This window comes from Cladophialophora carrionii (genome assembly GCF_000365165.1).
Source record: "Cladophialophora carrionii CBS 160.54 unplaced genomic scaffold supercont1.6, whole genome shotgun sequence".
Lineage (NCBI taxonomy): Eukaryota > Fungi > Ascomycota > Eurotiomycetes > Chaetothyriales > Herpotrichiellaceae > Cladophialophora > Cladophialophora carrionii.
The window spans coordinates 2,439,158-2,463,207 of NW_008481831.1; the positions used below are offsets into that span (position 1 = coordinate 2,439,158).

Consider the following 24,050-nt stretch of genomic DNA (forward strand, 5'->3'; position numbering starts at 1 on the left):
TATAGCCGCGACATTTCCACTCACCATGAGGTCAATCATCGAAGACGGGCTGAGGACGGATGGGCATCTTGGCGTAAGCGGTTACTTAACGGGTCTCTCCCACACATGCTCCCGCCGACTCCTTAAGCCTTTCGAGTCCATGTAGAGACTACATGTAGTCGACGAGGCTCAATGATGATTGTACCTCTATATTCTATATCTATCCCAATGGCCCCATTACAACGAGGCTGCGTACCTTCTGGGTCAGCGCCGGACCAGCTTCCGTGTTTGGTCACGGGACAGCCGTTTCCAAGCCAAGTCGTCACATTACATTCGGGCATGTGGGAGACTAGAGGGTAGTGGGGACACTGTATGTCTGTACAGTCTTATCTCAGTTTGAAGAGCGGAGGGGATGCGCCGCCTGTCTCTAGTGCGGCCACGGGTTATCTGACTCGCCTTACCGTCAGAAAGAGGAAGTCGACAGAGAGGCGAGACCCCGTCTATCTTCATCTGGGTTCTGAGGCGTGCCTGTTCTCATTTGCCGCCTATTCCTCTTTCAATGAACCCCATCTTTAAATCTTCACTCACCGTCAACGTCTGTGACATTTGCTGCAGTGCCAAAGCTACCGTATTGTGCTCATCAGAAGTTCATCATCAAAGATGCGAGGAGGTGTTAAGAGATCCCGGGATGGGTGTGCACGCTGCAAGCAAAAGAAGGTCAGACCCTTCTATCCCCAGTATGTTCTTTTGCCTCAGCGTTCACTGACCCTCATGGCTATAGCTGAAGTGTGATGAAACGAAGCCACAGTGCCTCCGTTGTAGTAAGAGGGACGAACCCTGCCCGGGATATGAACACGCCAAAGCCAATCTGGATCTCCCCCTGGCAAAGAAGACCAATTCGGTAGAACCATGCGAAATTGTTGATGACAAAACACAGGTGAGCCGGGCGGATGGCCGTCATGACAGTTTGCTGCAATCGCAACCACGCCTGTCGGACGTCAATGCCTTCCCAATTGATATATTCCAAGTCAGTTTCCTCGACGGCTTGCCTGACCGAGCCTTTGTGGACGAGGGCACTCTTGACTTCCAGTGGAGCACCATGGGTCTTCTCGAGGTGGACGACCTATCACCCAAATCCCGCCAGATCTCCCACGCCAACGATGTATCGACGGACAAGCTGCCCTCGCCAACGTTTGATCGAGTCCATCAGCCGACACGCTTCGCCGCCCTCGCAGCTCCGGAGACCGTGTCCCACGTCCGACCGGGGGACCAAGGCTGAGCAGCTCTGCCTCGCATCCTCCAAGCCGCGGCAAGAGGACGATTTACCCTCGCCGGGAAGACCGCTCAATGACCTTGGCTCCATGTTGGTGGAATACTATTTTAAGGAAGTGGCGGGCCTCTTTTCCTGCTACGACAGTCCTCTGAACCCCTTCCGCACTTCTATTTCCAGGCTCTGGAGATCCTCTGTCGCGGTCACGTATACGGTTCAAAGCATGGCTGCCGCTTTCCTGACGGACGTCTGCCCGACTCTACGCTCTACTGGGTTTCGGATGCGCGAAAAGGCCGCCGCTTGCGTGGAGGCCGACATGAGACTTTCCAAAGTTGACACGGGCACTTTCTTGGTCTTGATCATGCTCGGTCTGTCTGCCAGCTGGCATCAACCCAACGACCTTGGTCGCAAAGAGTTCGAAAAGGCGTGCACCATCGTGGACGCCATACATGCAGGCGGAATCCCCAAAATCCAGGAGCATAGCAAATGGCCGCAACCTACAGTTCTTCCACGAAGCCATGATCTATTGGGAGATGCTGATGTCCTACGTCAGTGACATTGCCATGCCGCCATCGCAGTCGTTGTCCCTGCAGACGATGCGAAGCGAGCAGGATTACAGCGACATTGGGCAACCGAGTTTTCCACATCCCTGGACTGGCGTGGCGAGAGAAGCCCAATCCATTGTGTTCGAAATTGGACGTCTGGTGAGACGTGAGCGACTACGGATGAGGAACCCGCCGTTTTTCACATCGGTGGCGGACCTGGATACTGGCCAGAAGGCATTCAATACGGCAGTCATCCTGGCGTACCGACTCTTGAATCTGAAATTGCCCACCGAAGCCACGATCGTGAACCCAGGAGACGCACAGACCCCAGTGAGACATCTGCTCACGATTGCCGAGGCTTATCGCCTCGCGGGCCTGCTTCAACTGTATCGCGTGTTCCCGGATATCTCGCAAGGGCGCGAGACGCGCTTGGGACGCAGCCCTTGCATTTCGGATCAGTCTCGGAACCTTAGCAGGATGGCTCTCGAGATAACCGGGCTGCTTCGGACGATACCAATAGAGTCTCGGACTCGATGCGTCCAGCCCTTCCTGCTCGTTGCCGCCGCCAGCGAGCTCAGGCCGGAAGCATCAGAAGAAGTCTCTCCACCTAGTGAACACCACAACAGCGCGCCAGATGATGCCTCCGCTCTTGCGACTGCAATCGAGGTTCTGGAGGCCAGGAAGTTTGTGATTGGCCGGCTATCCACCTTTGCACATGTCCTGCCTGCGAAGCCAATCCGACAAATGATGGAAATTGTCAAACACACGTGGGACCGGATGGATATGGGCCAGGCCAATGTGTACTGGATGGATGTGATGATGATCGAGAAAGGGTGGGAAACCACGATGGGATAACCAATAGCATGAGCTGCCGAATGGTTGTCTTCGGCCGACATGGATCGGCCGATGATTGTCTGGCCCACGATTTCCGTCTCGGTGGGACAAGTCTGCCGGCGTTGAGGAGGGAGTACTGACTAGCACGTCGACTGCTTGGACCGCGATGCGGTAACCCAGGTAGTTGACTAAAACTAACATGTAGCAACATTCGTAGGCTTTAATGAAACTGCCAGAAGTCCCAAATCACTGGTGCAAACTGGACCTTGCAGACCCGACGTGGACAAAACAAGCTTTCCGGACTGGCAATCAAGGACCATAGCAGAGGAATAACTGTTGGTCCGCCTTGGTAGCGGAACGTTGACAATTGCAGCGAGCGAATAGGATGCAGTCCATCCAGCGCCAATGGATATCGGTGGGGTATCGGATAGATCGTGCGTTGGACCTGGTTGGCTCATGGAGATGGATACCGGTGTGCCGGGTGCGAGTCTCGCATAGATAAGGCAACCTCGATTCATTTGCAGCGAATTGCGGCTCCGCAGGGCTGTTTCAGGCGGCGGAAGTCAGTTTGTCCAGGCGCAGGCAATTAGACTGGCCAGCAAGGCCCAGCTAGCAGAGCGCATGAACTTTGAACACCAAATGGATACCGGCAACTACTTGAGGCACCCTGTGATTCTCTATCGCTCAACGGAGTGCGGCTCAAGGGGGAACGGTTGATCGGATGCCAAGGCTCTCGGGGGTCTCAGTCTCCCATCCTGCCTGTTCTACTCCGTACTCGTAGTGTGTCGGGATCTTTCAGTTAGCCACTTCAGTCGGGCCTGCCTCGCTCATTACTCGTCGTACCCCGTCGTACGCGATACGCGCCGTACTTGCTGGCATTGGGCACTAACCCCGAAGATCGGCCGATGGTCTTGGCATATGGCGTTACGTCATTCCCGCTCACCACTTGGCGCTTGGCCGGAACTATGAGTACAACCCCCCAAATCCTGCTACTGCGAACTCTCTCACCCAGTGCGCTCCATCTTTCAAAGGGTCATCTCCGAACGAGTCCTGCCGTTATCTACTCGTCGACATACGGCGAGGAAAACGGTGGATTCGACTCAAAACACTCTACTTCGTCTGGTTCAAGGTCTACGTGTGCACAGCTCTCCACTCCCAAGCATGGCTTCTCACTTAGCCTGGTCGGCCCTGGAAGTGCTTCAGCTCGTCGCTGGCATAGTCATAGACCTCCCGACCTCAAAGAAGGTCTTCAACACAACGGTGGTACTGATATCCTCGGCCTTGACCAGGTCCCGATCTAGGATGATGAAGTTGGCCAGCTTCGCCGCGGTGATGCTGCCCTCCATCTTCTCGCGGTTGGTGGCAATCGCACCGTCGATGGTCACGATCCGAATCACGTCCTCCTTGTCCAACTCCCAGCCTTTGCGGCCTTGTAATAGCGCTTGCAAGCCAGGGAAGATGTTGGGCGTTTCGGGGGCAAAGACCCAGTCGCTGCCAGTGGTCAACAAGGCTCCTGCCTCGCGTAGACCCTTGAATGGGTACACGCTCATCGGGTTGTGCTCAGGCTGGTACTCGGGCTCGTGCCAGATGGCGGGGCTCATCTCTGCCGTGATGCCGAGCTCCTTGTACCGCCCAAAATCGTCTGGGTGGACATCCATGTTGTGGGCGAGTTCATGCTTCGGACCGTTGGGTCGGCGGCTCCGCATCTCCTCGAAACAGTCAAGCGCGAACCGGGCGGAGCCCTGGCCGCACACGTGAACCTTGCACGTCCGTCCTCCTTGTCGAACCGCTCAATTGCGTCCGCAAAGATCTTGGGTGGCACGAGAATCTTGTGGTAGTCAGGCTTGCCGTCGTCGGCGAGCGGGCAGTGCGTCAGGTGGGGTTCCCAGGGGACGCCGTCCAGCCAGAACTTGACAAAGTTCGGGTTGAAGTGTTTCGTCTGATAACGGTAGGCCCCGTTGATGCTGTGGATCAGGGTTTCGGGGACCTCTTGCGAGAAGGCAGCACCCCAGAACACAACATGTGCATCCAGGTTGATCGTCATCTTGCCTGCCTCATCCAGCTTCTTCGCCGCTTCGAGGTACACGGCGTTGGCTGATGCTTCCTGCACGGCCGTGAAGCCGAAACGGTTGGCCATCTTGACTCCATACTCGAGGGCCTCCACATGCGACTCCGGCGTGCCCTTGGGAATTGAAGCCCACATCCTCTTGGCCGCCCCCTCGACCAACTCGCCGGTGATGGTTCCGTCTTCGCGACGGACGTAGTATCCGTCCCAAGGATCTTCAGGGTTCTCCTCATACCCCGCCGCCTTGAGGGCTGCGGTGTTGGCAAAGATGTTGTGCGTGGTGTACTCGCGGATGACCACGGGCTGGTCGCCAAACGCGTCGTCGAGAAACTTTCGGTCGGGCTTCTTGTCCTTGAAGTTGCGCCAGTGGTAGAAGTTGCCAATCAGCCAATTGCCGACTGTCTCCAAGTGCTGACACGACGAGGAGTAGTCCCTCAATTTCTTCACCGTCTGCTCCGGGCCAGAATCCAGACCGAGCTTGGCTTCGAACAGCTTCTCCTGCGACGCCACGAGCAAGTGACAATGCGCGTCGTGCATGCCTGGCATGACGAACTGCCCCTTGAGGTCGACGACTGGACCCCGACCTCTTTTGCCAACTTGGTCAGGTCAGCCGTGGTGCCAACGGTACCAAAGGTGCCATCTTCGTTGACGGCGAATGCCTCGACCCACGGGGCGGTAGGATCGACTGTGTAGACGTTTCCGTTGACGTAGACCGTTGTCATGATGGCGGGATGAGGTGCGCTCTTCTCTCTGCGAACTTCCGTGCTATCCCTTGATGGTCACGACCCGTCGCCCAGGGTTCTACACTTGACCTTATAATCTCGAAAGCACATCGCATCCTCGGGCAGCCCGACAACACGCGTCGAGACCATGGCCAGAGCCCTTATCGAACATTCGCGATAGGGATGCGGGCTCGGAAAGATATCAAGTGAGGCGGAATGGGGCGAAAGGGGTTCCTCGGATAATCGGCGAACGAGCCACGACACTGTAATCAGTGCTATCGCCGTTACCTGATGACTCGAGGCATCTGAGTCTGGATCCGGTCGGCAGATCGAGTATTACCATTGTCGATCGTCCAGAAGTGGAACAAGGATATAAACGTGTGTCCACACTGTCGACTCCACACCCTGCGCAGGTTTGCCCAGTCCTGGATGATAGTAGCTGGGTGTAATGCCCTGGACTCACTCATCATCATCATCTCAGCCTCTGAGTGACGAGATAAGACCTGACGATGTTGGAGACGACAATCTATCCGAAAGGGAGGCTTTTCGACGTCGTTGATTGAGTTATCGACAGTGTCTATCACTCTCTTCATTGAAGTTATATTGGACATGCCGCCAGGGTCGGGTTTCCGCCTCGTGCCATACCTGGTAACCCAGTGATCAAAGTTGTGTTGAGGAGCTCTTCCTGAATCGAAAACTCCCATTTTCCCGTGACGGGGCTTTCGCAACAAGACCTTCCCACCCTCCTCGTCCCCGCCGCTCGAAATGGCCACCCATCACGCCTTCTCCACGGACGTGATCCCCGGAACCGTCCACCTGGTCGATCTGGCCGGCACCCTCAGAGTCAAGCACGAAGAAGGTGGCGACCAAGCCATTGTTCTCCTGCCTCAGCCAACCACCGAGTATGACGATCCCCTTAATTGGTCGCGAAGGCGAAAATTGTTGTCCGCCATCATGGGCTTGGTGGCAGTCTTCTCCGGCGACGTCATGACCACGTTGCTGTCCGCGGCACTTTTGGACATCGAAAGTGATACCGGCATCCCCCTTGCCACACTCAACAGCGGTGTCGGTGTCCAGTACCTCTTCTTCGGTTGGTCTTGTCTGCTCTGGCAGCCGCTAGGTCTGACCTTTGGACGCCGTCCCACTTTGCTTGTGGGTGCTCTGTGAATGTTGGCATGCTCGGTCTGGACTTCGTATGTCACGTCTTCAGGCGAATGGTACGCCAACAGGGTGTTGATCGGATTTTTCTGTATGTTGCCCCGGCTCATTGCGGCACTGTAGCCTGCCTCGTGACTGTGGACGCTCGCTGACAGCCCTGCCCGATTCTTAGACGGCCCGATCGAGACGCTGGTCGAAATCTGCATTTCCGATGTTTTCTTCGCCCACGATCGAGGCTTCTGGATCGGGATGTATTGCTGGATCCTCTTTGGCATTCCCTTCCTCGGCGCCGTGCCGGCGGGTTCCATCGCCCAGAATCTGGGCTGGCAATGGATCCAGTTCATTGCCTCGATCATCTCCGCGGGCTGTGTTCTCGCCATGTTCTTCTTGATGGAAGAGACCATGTTTTTCCGTCCACCAGTCCAAGACGAAGTCGTCGATGTTGAGGAGGACGTTTCCGATCACGAGAATGCCTCCAGCGATTCCAGCCCGCAGGAGAAGAAAGTGGCCGTTGCTCCGACCGAGACCGAGGTTGGTGTGGTCGTCACCAAGAAGACCTACATGCAAAAGCTGAAGTTCTGGGGCGCCAGGCGTCCAGGTCAACCCAACAACTTCTTCCGCTCCGTGTGGCTCCCATCTTACATGCTCCGATACCCGGTCGTCACCTTCTCTGGTGTCCTGGTCGGCTCCGTCCTGTCCTGGTTCAACGTCGTCAACGCGACCATTGCCCTCGTCCTCGCTGCACCGCCCTACAACTTTTCCACCAACGGCATTGGCCTCATCTTCCTTGCCCCCTTCATCGGCTGTACCATCGGTTGTATCTTCGCTGGCGCGTCGGCAAACCGATTCGCGGTCTGGATGTCCAAGCGTAAGGGTGGCATCTTCGAGCCCGAGTATCGTCTGTGGATGGCGTTGGTGCCTCTGCTTCTCCACCCCGCCGGCTGCATCCTGTTCGGAGTGGGAGCCAAACACCGGCGTCCACTGGGTCGGACTGGCGTTTGGCCTCGCGTTCATTGTCGGCACCTTCCCCATCGGTAGTGCCATCGCCATCAACCACATCATCGACTCGTACCGGGAGATCTCCGGCGACGGCCTGGTCACCATGATCTGCATCCGAAATGCCATGGGTTTCGGCTTCAGTTATGGCGTGACACCGTGGATCGAAGCCACAGGAGTTCAAAACACCTACATTGCCGTCGGCTTCATCGGCATGTTCTTCTGGGGCCTGTCATTCCTCTTCATCGTCATCGGCAAGAAACTGCGCAAGCGGAACGCAAAGAACTACTGGGGCATGGTGGAAAAGCATGGATTGTCGGCTCATTAGGTAATACAAGCTGGACTCGGCACATGTCGAAGCAGGAGGGCCTCGGTCAAAATATGGGCCATCTCCGGGTGGGATCTTGAATTGGGAAAGTGGACTGTGCTTGTGAGCCTCCGTGTGTTGCAGGATGCAAGAACAGTATGCTCAAGATCGGGGAGAGGGGACGCTGAAGCTCTCCAACCCTTTTTAGACGTTTCGATAGACAATTCACCTCTCATTGCAGAACAAAAATCCCGTTGAGTCGTCCGAATTTGTGAATATCGAGCCATTCATCCTTTCTTCCGGCTGGGTACGAGGTAGCATGGTAATTACTGGATAGAAATCATGGTAATTAGATACTGGGTTGCTTTTTGCCGAACCGGCGACGTAGGCTGATCCTGATCCTGATACTGCCTGGGTCACGGCAACTAATTATAGCCTCAGCGCAATGTCACCAATACCGTACGCTTCCATTCATTTCCTCACCTCAGCCTGTCCCCGTCAGCACCAGCGACTTCTTTGGGAGGTATGTAGGGAATCGGACAAGGAGATAGATACCTTTGGCCAAAAGTTTTGAATGATGTGGAGTTATGTAGGGGTCCGGGCAAGGAGATACCTTGGCCAACCAGAGTTTGATGGATTACTGGCAGTGTCACACCTGCTTGACTGATTGACCGTTGGCTACGGAGTATGTTTTGGCTGAGAGCTCAGCGCTGCCACCGGAAGGAAGGCCGTGCGTGCGTGCGTGCGTGCGTGCGTGCGTGCGTGCGAGCTCGTGAAAGGGGATCCTCAGCTACTTAGAGGGGCGAGGCATGGCTGTCTCGGAAGTGTCGATTTGCTGGAGTCTTGCTGAGAGCTGCTGTCGGAAGGATGTGCGTGCGTGCGCGCGTGCGAGTTCGTGAAAGGGGATTCTCAGCTAATGTAGAGGGACGAGGTATAACTGTCTTTAAAGTATTAATTTCATAGAGTCTTGCTGAGAGCTGCTGTTAGAAGGACGGACGTACGTAGGTAGGTATATACGCGTGAGCTCGTGAAAACATAATCCATAGCTAATGAGAGGGGCGAGGCATGACTGTCTTTGAAGTATTAATTTCATAGAGTCTTGCTGAGAGCTGCCGCTAAAAGAATATACGTATAAGCTCGTGAAGGTGATCCTCAGCCAGAGGGACGAGGCATGACTGCTCGAAAGTCGATTTTCTGGGAGTCTTGCCGGAAAGGCGCTGTCCAGATGTCTGGGCAATCCTGGAGGCATGGGTGGTCCCTGGCCTGGGATGCGATGAACGCCCCTGAGTTGTGTTGGTTTTCGGCAGCGTATGACAATTCAACGTTTGCGCTCCAACTGGATTCCTCGTCCTCGATAGGTGCGTCTTGTTTCGAGACCAGTGTCTAGTTCTTGATTGTGTTCCGCCGCAGGCTCTTCGCCCCAGCGTCGGATTGTTGGAAGGCCTCACTGAGCTCACAATCCAACTGGGATACCTTCGAGGACGTTCACAGTCTTGAAGACCTCGTCGTCTAGGAAGAGGACAAGAACAGGTGCACTGCTATACCTTGTGGTGCTGGTTCCGCCGCATGATGTTGTGGTGATATTGTAAACTCACCCGACATTAGAAAAGACTGTCGACTCAGAGTCGGAGATGATCCCAGCACTACGGCCGAGGATTCGCTCGGCTAAACAGACAACAGGACAACCTTGATATTCCTCACTTGAATTTCCCCATTGAGCGAGCAGCGTTCACAAAGTTCCGCATGGGAATCTTGTCTGAACGGCCACCGTAACAAGAGACTGACAGGAAGCGCGGGCACACGTTGTAGTCCCCAAGGGACGAAATATGTCGAGATCGACGTTCAAGTGGGAATTTCGAGGAGCCGATCCTCCAAGACTCGGTTGATATGGACGGCCCCCATGTGTCGCTGCAGACTCATTGAGCTCGGGAAATCAAGTACAGCGGCGGAGGCGAGTGGTCGTCCCGACGTTCAGATGGTAGGCTCGCAGCAAGATCGAGCGAAAAGGGAGAAGGCGTTGGGGACGGTGATAGCCCTGGCATCGGCCATGACAGGATACCGAACCGACCGCAAGACAGCTTTACCGGCAGAGCAGGGCAGGCAGCAAAGGTCATGACTGAAAGAAACCGCTGGAATGGCTTGATATCGCTGTCTCCCTCGCTGCCAATAGACATGTCGTCTAGTTGTCCGAATGGGCATGGAACGGCGATGTTGACAGTATTACCGGAAGCAGGACATCCTACGCATGAAGCGCTTGAGTCTGGCCACCAAGGTGCTTGGAGTGATAAGATTCTTCCATACTGCGCTGTGTGGGTGGTGAGTGCGGTGATTGTGGACTCTTCCTGAAATGTCCATGTCTCTTTATCTCCCCTTCAGAACTCTTAACTCTAGACACTGAGCCGCATCATATCTTCGACATAGTGGCCCAGATCCGCAAGAATGGCCAGGAGGGCGTCTTGTACTTGCCTTAGCTCGTCCACCGTAGTAACCAGTCGGCCGGCGAGAGTTCGGTCCTTGAGGCCTTGACGGAAATTTCCGTTCCAAGGAACGACAACCTCTACACTTGCTTCGTCACGGAATCTACCCTGCGACGTGCTCCTACAGACTCTCTCCACCTGGATGTCATCCTAGACGAGACCCGCCCAGCAAGTAAACAGGCCGACATCCGAGCCTTCTCTAAGCCAATTGTCAACTTCACCGAATTGCCAGTGGTCGTGGAGAACGCGATGGCCGCGATGGGAGTAGATGCGGCTTCTGCGACCACCCATCCCGCCTTGACCTCTAATATACTTACGAGTAGTGAGTAGCAGCTTACAGTTCGAGAGGGTTAATGACGAGGCGCCGGTCTATTTTCTAGTCGAGTAAAGTGTGCCTACCGCAAACCGTGATATACTGACGCTGCTTTTATAATCACGCTACGATACTAAGTCAATGGCGGCCTTCGCGGCGTCGCCCAGGCCGACTTCGGCGTAATTCTCCCATTAACGCCCTTAACGGCGGGCAATCTAGAAGACCAGGGTTACAGGTAAGAGACGGGTGGTTTCTCACCCAACTCGCGCGACCCCGGGGTGAGCCCCGGGGTGAGCCCGGGGTGAGCTCAGGGCGGCATCACCCTAGGCCCGAAGCGGGGTGAATGGCGAGCAGTTTTCCCAATCCTTGGCGTTGATTTCGCCCTACAACTCGACTTCGTTCTTATCAGTCACGGGCAACATTGTCTTTTCTTGCTCTTATCTCCAAAGGTTTCCTCACTTTCTGTAAACAGGCGAATATCATCGACCAGGCCGCACTCTTCCAGGACCTGTTTAGGGACCTCAGCGGCTGCCTCAGTAGCCCCGGCAAAATGGATCTTCGGTCACGATAATGGGATCCGAGGAGTCCAGTCCGCCATCAAATTCACTTGCAACCAAAGGTATGCTTCGGATTGAAAGCCTGGCTATCTCGCGCTTAGAGATGTCCTCTAGATTGTCGCGTTTGCAACCGGAGGCGCATCCGGTGCGACCGTACACTGCCATTTTGTAACAAATGCGCCCGGAAAGGCGTTGAATGTCCGGGATTCGGACCCAAATTTCGATGGACCAACGCCATTGCCGTGCGTGGTCGTTTCAAAGGCCGCGGTGCACCTATTGTGTCACCGCATGTTCGAGTCCGGGAAGAAGAGCCCAGCTCTCTGCGGAGGGCTGGTGAAGAAGACACGCCTAGTCCAAGCTATCAGCTAGGCCTTGCTTTGGCGCAACAGTTGTCTCCCTCCACTGCAAAACATCTGTTACAGTATTATGCGGACAATATTGCGCCACTGATGGTCTGGCTGGACTCGGACCAGAATGAGTATAAGCGCTTGGTCATTCCGTTGGCGGAGAAGGATACTGTCCTCCGTCTTGCAGTCCTTGCTATCTCCGCCGCCCATATGCCAGACGGCGACGGCCTTGCACCTGGCTTTTCTCATGCCACGGGTGAAGCTGCCATCCACATGATCACCGAGCGGGTACGCCACGTGACCCAACGCAACCTGGAGGACCCAGAAACGGACGTTGGAGGGGGAATTGCCGCGGAGATCCTAGCTGCCATGCTCATCCTCTCAAATCACTGTCTGTTGCAATCAGCATCAGCTCAAGCCCATTTTCACAGGCGGGCGGCTCGAATCCTCATACGCTCATTAGAGTTGAAACAGCCTTCTGGGGACGAGCTCACTTTCTTTCTCAAAAACCAAATGGCCATTTATGACGTCCTGGCATGTACAACATTGTTCAACTACGACCATATTCAGCACGCCATCCTTCCCAGTATGGAGCGACAAGATGTCCTTTTTGGGGACTTCCTCCACCTCCTACACCGCGTCACGCTTATGTCCCTGGACAAAAGCAAGCCAGCGAGGCCGCCTGAAAATCTTGAAGAGGAGTTCGAGCTGTCGAGTGGTTCGACACTCGTGGCTTCGGGACCGCTCGCACAGACGTTGACCAGGTCAGCCAGACAAGACTTCATAAGACTCGTTCTAGCATATCAGTATGCAGGGATGCTTTTCGCATGCAAGCGCCTCAGCATGTCTCTGGAAAACGGGCAGATTGTGGACGTGTACACCAACAAACTCTTCAGAGTGTTTGACCAGTTTGAAGACATAAGCGCCTCGTTGCACAATCTGGCGTGGCCCCTCCTCATCGCCGGAATTTGTTGCTGCGGAGATGAACAACGTATGAATATCATCAGTAGCTTCTGCCAGAGGCTGTCTGCAAACACGCGGTTCGAGCACTACGCCGAGCTTTTGACCTTTCTGCAAGAGCTCTGGCAGAGCGGGCATTCTGATTGGACCTTGCTTGCCCGTGAATGGGAGCGGAAAGGCACGCCGGTGATAGCGGTGTGAGGAGCTATCGATCCAGCACCAGACCTAACGAAGTATCATTCTACTTGAGATACTCTTGAGACCACCTTCCCTTTTCCAGTGCGCATCGACATCTGCGAGCACGTTGAGATCCCACTTTCGGACAACACGATCCTGCCCGCCATGATCTGACTACCAGCAGACGCGGAGACAAATCCCGTTCCCGCCATCCTCTAATACTCGCCGCACAGGAAAGGAGATGGAGCAGCCGGACGGCATGCTCTCTAGCATTCCTAACTCGTGTCCTATGGATATGCCTGTGTTCGCGTCGATATGCGAGGCACCGACGATTCTGAGGGCATTCTCCTCGGCGAATATCTCAAGCAGGAGCAGGACGATACTCTTAAAATCCTCTAATGCCCCGTCATGCAAGAATGGTGTTCCGGGTCGATTGGCATGATCGGGATCTCATGGAGTGGATTCAATGGGCTGCAAATTGCGGCTCGGCTTCCTCCGGAGTTGAAGGCCGTCATCTCGCTCTGCTCGACCGACGACTGACATGCAGATGACATCTACTACATGGGCGGCTGTATGCTCGCGGATAATCTCACCTGGCGCGCCACCTTGCTCCGCATGATTCCCGCACCTCCTGACGCACGGCTGGTCGGTGAAAAGCGGCATGGCCTCTGGATGGAGCGGGTGCAAGCCGTTGCAGCCTGGATGGCTGAATGGCATCGACATCCACGACGCGAAGATTTCTGGAAAACACGCTTCAATCTGTGAAGATTACAGCGCCGTCCAATGCCCCGTCTATCTCGTGAGTGGCTAGGCGGATGGATACACGAACGCCGTCTTCCAGATGCTGCAGCATCTCGAATGTCCTCGCAAGGGCTTAGTTGGCTCTTGGGCGCACGTATATCGCACCTTTGCAACGCCGGTTTCTCAGATCGGGTTCTTGGGGGAGTCGAGACGCCGGTGGCACAAGTGGCACAAAGGTAAAGAGACAGGTATCATGGATGAGCCCATGCCCCGGTGTTACTTACAGGGCACAGTGCCTTCACGTACGCATTATGTCTTCCGTTCCGGCCGTTGGGTGGCTAAGAGCAGCTGGCCCGCTCCTGGAATCAAGCCTCGCACCTTGAAGTTCTCAGCAGGACGAATAAGTGAGGAGCCAGCGTCCACGAGCGACCAACAACTCTCCACATGCTCTAAACTGACCGTGGGCTTCGCTGAGGGACTTTGGTGCTCGGTACGCCGATCGTCCGCCGCGGCATTGCAAGCAACAAGTCAGACGCCCTAGTAGCTGCTGTACTTTCCGAGATCCTGCCCAACGGCGCCGCGAAAAAGATATTCTTCGGCATGCTCAATCTGACTCATCGAAACGGGCACACAGATCTCCAGCCGCGCGAAGCGGGCCATTTATCCGACGTGACTATCCAGTAGTACCACTGCGGCCAACGCCTCGACGTGGGAAGCCATCTCCGCCTCGTCCTTTCAACATCCTAGTTCCCCATCTGCTGGCCTCGCCCGAATCGGCGACCCTCAAGATCGCCTGCTCTCAAAGTACGCAGAAAACTGCCACCAGGCCCGAATGTACTCAAGATCTAGACCCTCAGCTCAAGCCCTTCGAGCCCCTTGTGACCGGCCCGTCCCTGGAAACTCGAGTCCTAGCCCCACCAATACAAGAAGCAGCATCACCACCGAAGACGTACAGACCGAGGTCAAAACTCTCAAACGAACCATAGACACCATGCAGGATGATCGAGCTGATAGCCGTCAAATGGCACTATCGGAATCACAGCATGAGCATGTATGTATCCATTTGTCCTGACGATGCGCTGCCAACAAAGGGCGACATCCGATTCAAGCATGAGTATGGACGCCGAAAGCAGACCTTCGAAATCGACGGATGGGCGAGAGGGATGAGCGAAAATTAGTTCATTGAGGACCAATTTCTACCTCACCGCGAGGATTGAGGCGCTTCAGGACAGGGTCTACCGCGTATGACTTTGGGCGGACCTATGAATCCACGGTTTCACGGGATCATATGTGATGTTTGTAGACGTCCTGGGAAGAGAGGTACAAGAGAAGCAAAAATCTTGCCGCGTGAGAGGTAAATACAGCATGTATAGGACTACAGCGCTTGGTCCATAATATACAGTATAGGAAGGGGCATGTGATGGATCTCACAGCCCACCTGCGCCTTCTTCGCGTTATCACGCCAGATCAGTGCGAAGCCAACGACACTTGGGTCGACGGAGGATGGAAAGCCTGCGCAAGTACTGTACTGTATTGCCTGGGCCATCGATCATGACGGCCGAGATGAGGGTGCCTGAGGCATCCAGGCGGTGGAGTTACTCACGAGCGAAATCCAGGGCAAAGAAGGGTGCCTCTTCGGCCCGTCAAGGCAGGACGCGGGCTCTTGGAGAATCTTTTACTGTCGAAATTTCTCTTGCTACCAAGCCTGGTTCAACCCATTTACTGGTGCTTTCATCATCCAGCAGCACACCATCCGAACGCCTCGCTATCCGATTGTCATGATTCAAAATCTAGAGCTTCCACTTCATGCCGCAACGCCAATTCCGAACGTCTCGTGGTCGGCCGCGATCTTCTTTTTGAACATGCCCAGATCAGAAATCAACGCTTCCATCTCGGCTTGCATTTCCATGGCCTCTTCATCAGCTTCGGAATCGGTCTCCATCTCATCACTTGATGCCGTCTCATCTTCATATATCATGTCAGGCGTAGGGACTCTAGACCTCTCGCCGACAGACTCGCTTTCCTCCTTGTTGATGATGATGGGGTTCTTGAGCTCGTCGAGGACAAGTTTCAAGTGGATGCTCAGGGCTTCCTTCTCTTCCTCCAGCTGTCGAACCTTGGACTCCGAAATCGCCAGCTTCTCTTCCATGATCTGCAGCATGTTCTCGTACTTGGTCGTGAATTCCCGGATCTTCTCTGATTGGGCATCGGCAGATTCTTGCACAGCCTTCATGACAGAGGCACTACCATTCTGCTGCTGCTGGCTGAGAGTCCACCTCAATGCTCGAATCGTCTCTGCCATTTCATTGATCTGGGCGTCTTTCTCTCCAGATGAGACATGATCCTGGTTGACAATAGCTTTGGTGCGGATGTGCTTGGCTTGATCTGCATATCGGAGCGTCGACAGTGTCTCGTCATAATCTGACGGAGCGATGCAGGCGATCATGGCAGTCTTTGAGTTGCCTCCAAGCGAGTCCTTCAACAGCCACGTCAAGATCGAGTCGCGATAAGGTACAATGTCGCGGTTCGATCGCTGTTTGCTGTGCATTCGAGAGTGCTTGGGGTCCGCGAGGGCGGCAATGACCCTCCCAAGCGTGGTCAGTGATTTGTTGATGTTTCCACCTTCCCTCAATCTCTGCCCAGTGGCCTCTGTTGCCTTTGCTCGCTCCGATCCTGCCAGGTCGACGAGCCGTATTCTTGCCAGCCTCTCGGTTGTCTCATCTGTGTGGTAATCATGGTGGATCTGCTTCAGCATGATGGTAAAGACTGCATGGGACCGAGAAGAGGTGTCATTCATCTTGGTGGACGCCACAGTTCTCGAGCTGTCGCCCATTCGCATGTATTTCAGGATTTCGGCGTAATTTTTCACCTGAATTTCTGTCAGGTCTTTGACGTAAGGTCCTTCGGTGGGAGACTCTCGGATTTTGAGGTACTGAGGGGGATCGGTTCGCGGTTGAAATAGGTCTCTGACGTGCTCGTTGTAGACTTCGAAGTAGGACACCCTCACACTGTAGCTGATGTTGGCGCTTTCGTTGGCTTCGATCCGCTGGAACAAGTCTTCGCATGTTCTCGGTATCAACCCTGACTGTTCAGGCGTCCCCATCATGGTATAACTCTTCCCTGAACCGGTCTGCCCATAGGCAAAGATGCACGTATGGTATCCCTCAAAGTTGTGGTCCAGGAATTCCTCTCCCAAGCAATTGTACACATCCTCTTGCGTGGCATAATGTGCGTCCCTCGGGTTGTGGGACCAGAACGAATTGTCAAACGTGAACAACTTTTCATCCACCACTTTTCTGGTCTGTGCTCGTGAATTTGCAGGGTCGGTCGAGGGCGGTGCTAACAGCTTCGTTGATTGAGTGTGCGGGTTCATCTGAATTAAGCATTGTGCGCCTCTCTCTATTTCTGCAATGAAAGATTAACAGCAGTCACTTGGAGGCCACAAGTACTCACCTCGAGGCAGAAACGCTCTGACTCTGACCACAACTTTGACGTTCCCACCGGGGTTCAGGCCGTTGTTTGGCGCCATGGCGACATTCACAGGCGTCTTCGACCTCAGCGAAGGACTCGAGGCGGTTGAGGGAGTTTTTGGTCGCGCGTCATGGGAGATTGTGCGTGCCGGCGGCACCATTGTGAACTCTCTATCCAAAAGCTCGATGCACCCTTCGATGACAGTGAGATATCGACTGCGCAGTGAAACATATATGAAAAGAAGGTCAAGCGACGATGCTTATTAGGCCGGCCGCTAGTGTCGCCGTCTGGGTTGATCGTGGAGTCGCAGAGCCGGCCGTTGGGAGAGTTTCGGGTTAGATCCAAACAATGACGCACGTTGAGTTTTCTCTCCTGTCGCCGTCGGTTGCCCCCGCAGCCCGCCAAACTCAACTCACTTCGGATTCATCTCAACTCACTCCAGATTCATTCCTATCTCACCTGCGCTTCTCATTCGTCTCATTTCGAGCTCATTTCATTTCATCCAAGCTCCTCGATTTTTCGCTTTGTCCTTGATGAGTTTCCTTGCACTTGGTCGACACTGACTCTCATGTCTTCCACCTCGCTGGATTCGTCACCCATCGCTTCCGCCCGTGGTATTCTTACTTCCCGAGTCTCGCCTTCTTGCTCGGCCAGGACTCCTACACCCAGGTCCATCTCGATATATTGGTCTGCATCATCCGATACTTGATCAATCATCCTGTCGTGTGACGCCCCCAACCTCTCAAGCTCAGCGTTTGCCTGCTGTAGCTGTGGCAAAAAGGCCTGCAGACGCGACTCGAGATCGTGCTCTGACGCCGGACTCCTCTTAGATGGTAGCGCCCTGGTCACCTCGTCATGCACGGCCGCCTCCTCCTCAGACGACTCTCCTTCTGACGTGCTGTCACTCTCTGTGTCTGTAGACTCTGAGGATGTGGTTGTTTCCTCTTCGTCTTCTGCGCCAATACTCTCGTTTTCAGTAGAGCGTTCGTCTTCACCAGGTGGAGCGATGACCCCACGCGAAAGCTGTGCATGTCGAATAGGCAATATAATCTCTGAAGAAGATGAAGAGGTCGTCGATGATACGTCGTCATCTGCCCAAACATTGATATCCTGTACCAGCGGTGGCGCGTGCGTTTTCCGTTGCTTGACCGGCCTTTCATCTGCATGTTCAGACATCTTCAGAAGGTTGTTGAAGGAATTGACTGGCTGTCCCCCACAACGCTAACTTTAAATATGGATTGCAACCTGATGTTGCTGGAGTCGATCTTGGACAGGGATATTTAATGGGTTTTGTAAATGAAGCTGATCCAGAATCCCGTGCTTGGAGCAAATTCGAGGTTCTTGGCGACACAGATAGGTCAATTTAGTGCTAGGATTATGATCGATTCGGAAACCGCTCTGACCGGTTATGTATATGGATACCGAGTAAACGCATGGCGTCGACCACGGAATAAGAAGATCCCGTACTACGGCAGAGACCCGACTCGCCTTATCGGGCTACAATTGTGAGGCATCCACTGGGATCATTCTGTACCTGAGGCACGGAATTCTCGCCGATAAAATACCCGCATTATGACTTGCTCCATATGCGTTTGGAGGCGCCTATAAACACATGAGACTCACTCTTGACTTCAACGTCGAAGCTACAGTCCAGCGTATCTGTGGCTCTTGCAAACCTCGACTTCCCTGGATGTTCACGATGTTCAAGATGCTTCCCACAGCAGCTTTGCTGCTTACCTTTGGTTTCATTGCACATGTCGACAGTGCAAGTGACGCTGCCGGTGGTTTCTTGGACCAGGCCATCAAGTTGATGGAAGAAAGTCCGCTCCTCGATACACACATTGATCTGCCGCAGATTATCAGAAGTCTGAGTAATACTTGTCAAGGGCACTCTCTATTGGGAGACATGTTTGACTGTCGATACAGACCGACGACCACTTGATGCTCTCCCCCAGCTGAACGGCTCCTTCCCCGGCCATGTGGACATTCCGAGAATGAGACAAGGCCGTTTGGGCGGAGCGTTCTGGACCGTCTGGGCGCCCTGTTATGATGTGGTTGACGAAGATCCCGGGCCTGATTTCAACACGCCGACGAACCACCTCCGCGACGCGATGGAGATGCTCGACATCATTCAGAACATGATCGCACGGCATCCCGGGGATTTACAATACGCGAGATCATCGGCCGAGGTGTGGGATGCTTTTGGAGCTGGCAAGATCGCGTCCCTGATCGGCATGGAAGGAACCCATGTACTGGGCAACTCCCTGGGCGTGCTTCGAATCTTCGCTCAACTTGGAGTTCGCTATTTAACCCTGACACATACCTGTCATAGTGCGTTTGCTTCGTCTGCGGGACCCGGAACGCCGATAGCCCAAGCCCACGAGGGAAATGGATTAACAGAACTGGGAAAAGAGCTTGTCAGAGAATTGAACCGCGTTGGTATCATGGTGGATCTGTCCCACACGACTGACGCGACTATGAGGCAGGCCATCGCTGTGTCTGAGGCGCCCGTAGTTTGGACGCATGCAGGAGCGCGTGCACTCTGGGACCATCCGCGGAATGTACCCGATGATGTCCTCAGATTGATTGGCGATGGCCCAGGACAGAAAGACGGTGTTATACAGTCCATCTTCTTCCCGCCCTTTATCGGCCCCAATCCTGGCGCGAACATCTCGCGTGTTGCCGACCACATGGAGCATATCGCGGGCATTGTCGGTAGGAATCGTGTCGGCATAGCCTCTGACTTTGACGGCATGTGGACCACAGTGGACGGGCTGGAAGATGCCAGCAAATATCCGAACATAGTAAGTCTCTCCGGATCATATGCCACGTCCGCTTACACAGGTAGGTCGCCGAACTTTTGTCACGCGGCTGGACACCAGAAGAAATGCGCGGTGTCATGGGTGGCAATTTGATGAGAATCATGGACGAGGTGGATGCGGTTAGTGAAAGATTGAAGGAGCGTCTACCGTCGTCTGCGATCTGGGAAAAGAGAAAAGACCTGCCTTCAACCAAGTGGGGAGGCGGAGGTGAACACGTCTACTGGCCCAGGGATGTGAAGGAGAAGGTGGAAAAGATGCAACTGCGCCATGATGAGTTGTGATAAACGCTTTGCAGCTGGGGGAAAGGGAAAAGGCCGCGACAGTGCAAGTTCTTCTAGTCGAAAGCTGCCGAGCGAGGTGAATTACTCAAGGGTCAGCCTTTGTTGTTGGGTAGCTGGTGGTCCTTTCACGCACCCTCTCTGCGCTCGAATTCTGTCCCCAGCTGGTTCCGCGCAGGATGCCAGGAAGCTCTAGCTATCCATTCGGGGTGCCCACACCCGGGAGTTGAGAAGACAAGTACTGTTAGGAGTAGAAAGCATTCGTTTGGATGAAATACTACGCAGGTAGGCTTGTTGTGACTCCTTCGCCCTTGCAACTGCACCATGTGCGTAGCCGATAATCACCGTTTGCTCCATCGAGCATCCTATCTTGATTGTACCATTGCATAACGGCGGCGTCTATGGCCGTCCACGAGGTTACAGCCGAGCCACGCCTAGAATCATCGCCTTGCTCATGTCAGCTGCTGAATCTGTTCCTCGTCTACCTCTGAGGCTTCCAAAGCCTCAATCAGCCATGGCTCTGTTCGAAGAACGAGACCAGTGCGCAAATGACTCTGCTGACCAAACTCGACGTAACCGTCCTGATCTACTTCTCCCTGATATGGTTTCTTTTCGGCGCCAACGGCGCAAGCTACAGCACAGGCTACATCAGCCGTCAGGGCGGTGCGCTTCATGCCCACGGCAAAGATGACAGAACCACATGAACACGACCTACATCGTCAGCTATGCTGTATTTCAGATGCCATCGACATTCGATCTTGACTGTTGCACCGCCGCGATGTGTCTTTATCGCAGCCCATATGCTGTGATCGGCCTTGACGCTAGTGCCTTTCCGCGTCGAATATGTCTCCCAGGTGTTTATCCTGAATGGATTCGAGGGTGCGCCAGGGCGATCCGTTACTGCGTATAGCTTCCAGCGGCTGTGCTTGTGCGGCCTTCACTGATGCTCTCTCTCCCAGTGTTGGCGCGCAGTTCAAAACGCATCCTGGTATGGACAATCGGAACGGGGCAGGGGAGCTGTCCTTTCGGTGGCTTCGGCAATATTGGCAATATCGCTGGCGATGGATCCAAGCCGGCTTGCTCATTTCTCCGGACGAAAAACAGCCAGCAATACCGGGCATGGCGACACTGATATCTATCGTCGTAGCGTACACCACCATCCCAGTTGCGATACCCGGTGTCAGCCTCTGCCTCGGTCGCTGCTTTTATGCGAGAGCTGGACCAAGCGTGTCAACCGGAATAGGACCGTCAAAGGACGACATTATACATCGTAGGAGTGGCAGAGATGTGTTGTGCCAGATTGCATGCATCTTGACTCACAAGAAGGGTACATCCTCACCCAGTCCTATACAGCAGCTTGGTGTATGGGAAGCGCATAACTCACCCGCAGTAGGATGTTAGTCCTAGATGCACACGTATGTACATATTACGCACTGGATTCCTCGCCGTCACGACGGCCGACCTACCCATCTTTGCACTTACGTCCCTGATGTACATACAAAGGTCGACACCAATCGACGGCCTAGCTGTATTGAAAAGCCCGCGACCGGCCCTCCACAAGTTACTGTACATATCTTCGATAACGCGACCAACACCGACCAACGGCTCGGCTGACTTACAGTATCCGCCACCTCAACGGCCGCACCTATATTTTTGAAACCGATCCCGAACTGACACCGGAATCGGAATCGGAAGGTGTACAGAGTACTATGTAAAGCACTTGGCCAGCATACTACTTGGTAGTACCCATTGCCCATTACCAGGCAGGTCCTCAAGCGCGCCATGCGCGCCCATGCCATGCGGATCTCCACCTTCCGCCCTTCATCCTTCCACCATTCCACAGATTTCCAACCGGACCACAAAACATGTACTGTGTCTACGAGATTCAGGCCGAAGTGGACCTTGTCGTGTCATGTCATGTCGTGTCGTGTCGTTTCCAGGCCTAACGCCCAAGGTCGAATCTGCGAGCAAGCAGCCCACAGCCGAGCACCTACACATGTAGGAGCCAGTCCCGAAGGCCCCCTAGCCGCCACAGCCTCGCGCCCAAGGGGGAAAGTCCAGGGGTCGCTGCCGACCAACCAATGAATTGCCGGAGTCTCGAGAGCGTCAACCTCACGGCTGGCGCGTAAAGCCGCGCATTCAACGCACGACAAACTCCACAATCACGCCGGGGTCGTGTTTCAGGTTGTCGAAACGAGGATGTGAGAGGTGAGAGTCGACAGGTGGGAGACGGGAGGTCGTCCCGGACGTGATACGGAGTACGCAGTATGTAGGAAGTTGTGGATGGCCACCCTTCTACCTACCACATACCTAGGGTACCTACGCGTCCCGCTTGTCGGATCGCTTGGACGACATGACACGACATGTTCATGCAGGATCTGGGCGCCACGGTCGCATGGATGGGCGGATGGGAGGGATGGCGAATGTGACCTTGGTCAACCAACGGTCACCCAACGGTCGGTCGATTGGGCCGTTACCCACGTTTCGAAGATGGCGAGCATGGTGATAAAAGATGAGAGTGGCTTTAATTATGTGAGACTTTGATAGCTCGAGCATCCGTTACTATAACCCGTAGTCAACCGAACCGGTGAACCATCCGCGTGCCTATACATCGCTACATGTACAGTAGCGGAATCGATCACTCGGGTTATTTGTTTCGATCCCGAGGAGAAGAACGGAATACTCTATATTCCCTAATTCCTGTACAACATTCAATATCGAACGTCCATCATTCTCCCGCGATCATGTCTTCTACAATAGCCAGAACAACCACAACATCAACGACGACACTGCCAACGGCAAGGGACACGAGGATCCACTCTTCCAATGCCATCACCACGTCCTCTTCCTCACCCTCGCCCTCACCCTCACTCTCCATATCAACAGCAGCGACGGCAACAGCGACAGCGACACAACCCCGCCGCACAGGCAACGGCAACGGCAACGATAATCCTGCCTCCTCGGAGCCCTCCTCGTGTCGACCCAGCCTCCCCCGCCGCTCCTCCTCGCTGCACAAACTCCTGATCACAAAGCTGAGGCCCCTCCCCTTCCAGTACCTCTGGTGGGTGTGGCATTCCAAATCCGCCGGTCCCGTCGCCAGCACGACGCAGCAACCTCAACCTCAACCGCCACGCCCGTTCTTCTGCCCCCAGCCCGTGCTCGACGCGTATCAGTTGAATTTGCTGGTCGAGAACGTGGCCGACATCGGGGCTTTTTACCGCATCTTCAACAATCTGCCGTGGACGTCGATCCGACGGGGCGATAGTATCCACATTTTCCGCGCGGGAGTCAGGCCACTGTGGGAGGACGAGGAGAACAAAAGGGGAGGGCGGTGGTTGATCCGCGTGAGACCCGGAACGGGCGCGCCTGCAGATGGAGAAGCAGATGCGCGTTCAAATGCACATGCAGACGCGCGAGTCAGAAGTGAACACAGCAAAGGACAAGACGGGAGGAGGAAAGACGTGAGGACATGGGAGGAGGTTTGCCTGCTGTGTTTGGGCGGTGAGTTGCAGAGTGTGATAGCTCAAGGTATGTTATGTGATGTCTGGTTCCATTTCCACGCTCCACGTATCACGCATGAAACCGGCGTGTTGACTCTTGTCTACCGTGCCAGAAAGGGACCATATCCTCGGCCTGTCCTTCTCGCCTCGGGCCAACTTTACGCATATTTCGATATGGACCAAGCAGGGCGACAATCCTCGGAGTATTCTGTTGTTGGAGCGAGCTATCCTCAGTGGCCTTTCATCGGATCTGAGACCAAAACCGAGCGCCGATTTCAACTATCGAAGACATGCCGATAAGATTGGGCTTGGGAGTGGCGTGGGCATGCAGACGATGCAAAGTCGACAGCAGTCACAGGTGCAGGTACAGATGACGGGATCATTCCAGTCTTCCCTACCGACAACAAGCTCAGCGGCAATGGGTCGACCTGGCCCGATACGCGCGTTGACCGTGGGATGAGGTGCTTCGTACGTCGGTGTTTATTCCTGATTAGACCAGCAACGATGACCTGGCGACTGTTCGGTGCACAA

General features: G+C 54.6%; 10 protein-coding genes across 10 annotated transcripts; 6 read left to right on the plus strand and 4 right to left on the minus strand.

The window, feature by feature from the left end:
- Window positions 1-1,139: 1,139 nt before the first annotated feature.
- Window positions 1,140-2,649, plus strand: G647_07846 (uncharacterized protein; the record flags this gene model as incomplete). The annotated part of the gene is made up of 2 exons (XM_008732158.1): window positions 1,140-1,675; window positions 1,725-2,649. 2 exons carry the CDS (start codon window positions 1,140-1,142, stop codon window positions 2,647-2,649), a joined length of 1,461 nt encoding a protein of 486 aa, XP_008730380.1.
- Window positions 2,650-3,827: 1,178 nt separating this feature from the next.
- On the minus strand, window positions 3,828-4,178 carry G647_07847 (uncharacterized protein; the record flags this gene model as incomplete). Its single annotated transcript, XM_008732159.1, has 1 exon — window positions 3,828-4,178. The coding sequence occupies one exon, from the start codon at window positions 4,176-4,178 to the stop codon at window positions 3,828-3,830; it is 351 nt and encodes a 116-aa protein (XP_008730381.1).
- Window positions 4,179-4,225: 47 nt separating this feature from the next.
- On the minus strand, window positions 4,226-5,415 carry G647_07848 (uncharacterized protein; the record flags this gene model as incomplete). The annotated part of the gene is made up of 2 exons (XM_008732160.1): window positions 4,226-5,289; window positions 5,322-5,415. The coding sequence occupies 2 exons, from the start codon at window positions 5,413-5,415 to the stop codon at window positions 4,226-4,228; spliced, it is 1,158 nt and encodes a 385-aa protein (XP_008730382.1).
- A 765-nt stretch (window positions 5,416-6,180) lies between these two features.
- G647_07849 (uncharacterized protein) lies at window positions 6,181-7,897 on the plus strand (the record flags this gene model as incomplete). The annotated part of the gene is made up of 4 exons (XM_008732161.1): window positions 6,181-6,505; window positions 6,626-6,664; window positions 6,746-7,488; window positions 7,532-7,897. The coding sequence occupies 4 exons, from the start codon at window positions 6,181-6,183 to the stop codon at window positions 7,895-7,897; spliced, it is 1,473 nt and encodes a 490-aa protein (XP_008730383.1).
- A 3,339-nt stretch (window positions 7,898-11,236) lies between these two features.
- On the plus strand, window positions 11,237-12,731 carry G647_07850 (uncharacterized protein; the record flags this gene model as incomplete). Its single annotated transcript, XM_008732162.1, has 2 exons — window positions 11,237-11,285; window positions 11,338-12,731. The coding sequence occupies 2 exons, from the start codon at window positions 11,237-11,239 to the stop codon at window positions 12,729-12,731; spliced, it is 1,443 nt and encodes a 480-aa protein (XP_008730384.1).
- An 817-nt stretch (window positions 12,732-13,548) lies between these two features.
- On the plus strand, window positions 13,549-13,989 carry G647_07851 (uncharacterized protein; the record flags this gene model as incomplete). Its single annotated transcript, XM_008732163.1, has 1 exon — window positions 13,549-13,989. One exon carries the CDS (start codon window positions 13,549-13,551, stop codon window positions 13,987-13,989), a length of 441 nt encoding a protein of 146 aa, XP_008730385.1.
- Window positions 13,990-15,252: 1,263 nt separating this feature from the next.
- G647_07852 (uncharacterized protein) lies at window positions 15,253-17,079 on the minus strand (the record flags this gene model as incomplete). The annotated part of the gene is made up of 2 exons (XM_008732164.1): window positions 15,253-16,853; window positions 16,902-17,079. The coding sequence occupies 2 exons, from the start codon at window positions 17,077-17,079 to the stop codon at window positions 15,253-15,255; spliced, it is 1,779 nt and encodes a 592-aa protein (XP_008730386.1).
- A 338-nt stretch (window positions 17,080-17,417) lies between these two features.
- On the minus strand, window positions 17,418-18,095 carry G647_07853 (uncharacterized protein; the record flags this gene model as incomplete). Its single annotated transcript, XM_008732165.1, has 1 exon — window positions 17,418-18,095. One exon carries the CDS (start codon window positions 18,093-18,095, stop codon window positions 17,418-17,420), a length of 678 nt encoding a protein of 225 aa, XP_008730387.1.
- A 523-nt stretch (window positions 18,096-18,618) lies between these two features.
- On the plus strand, window positions 18,619-20,022 carry G647_07854 (uncharacterized protein; the record flags this gene model as incomplete). The annotated part of the gene is made up of 3 exons (XM_008732166.1): window positions 18,619-18,790; window positions 18,846-19,723; window positions 19,768-20,022. The coding sequence occupies 3 exons, from the start codon at window positions 18,619-18,621 to the stop codon at window positions 20,020-20,022; spliced, it is 1,305 nt and encodes a 434-aa protein (XP_008730388.1).
- Window positions 20,023-22,763: 2,741 nt separating this feature from the next.
- On the plus strand, window positions 22,764-23,979 carry G647_07855 (uncharacterized protein; the record flags this gene model as incomplete). The annotated part of the gene is made up of 2 exons (XM_008732167.1): window positions 22,764-23,547; window positions 23,633-23,979. The coding sequence occupies 2 exons, from the start codon at window positions 22,764-22,766 to the stop codon at window positions 23,977-23,979; spliced, it is 1,131 nt and encodes a 376-aa protein (XP_008730389.1).
- Between the last annotated feature and the right edge of the window lie 71 nt (window positions 23,980-24,050).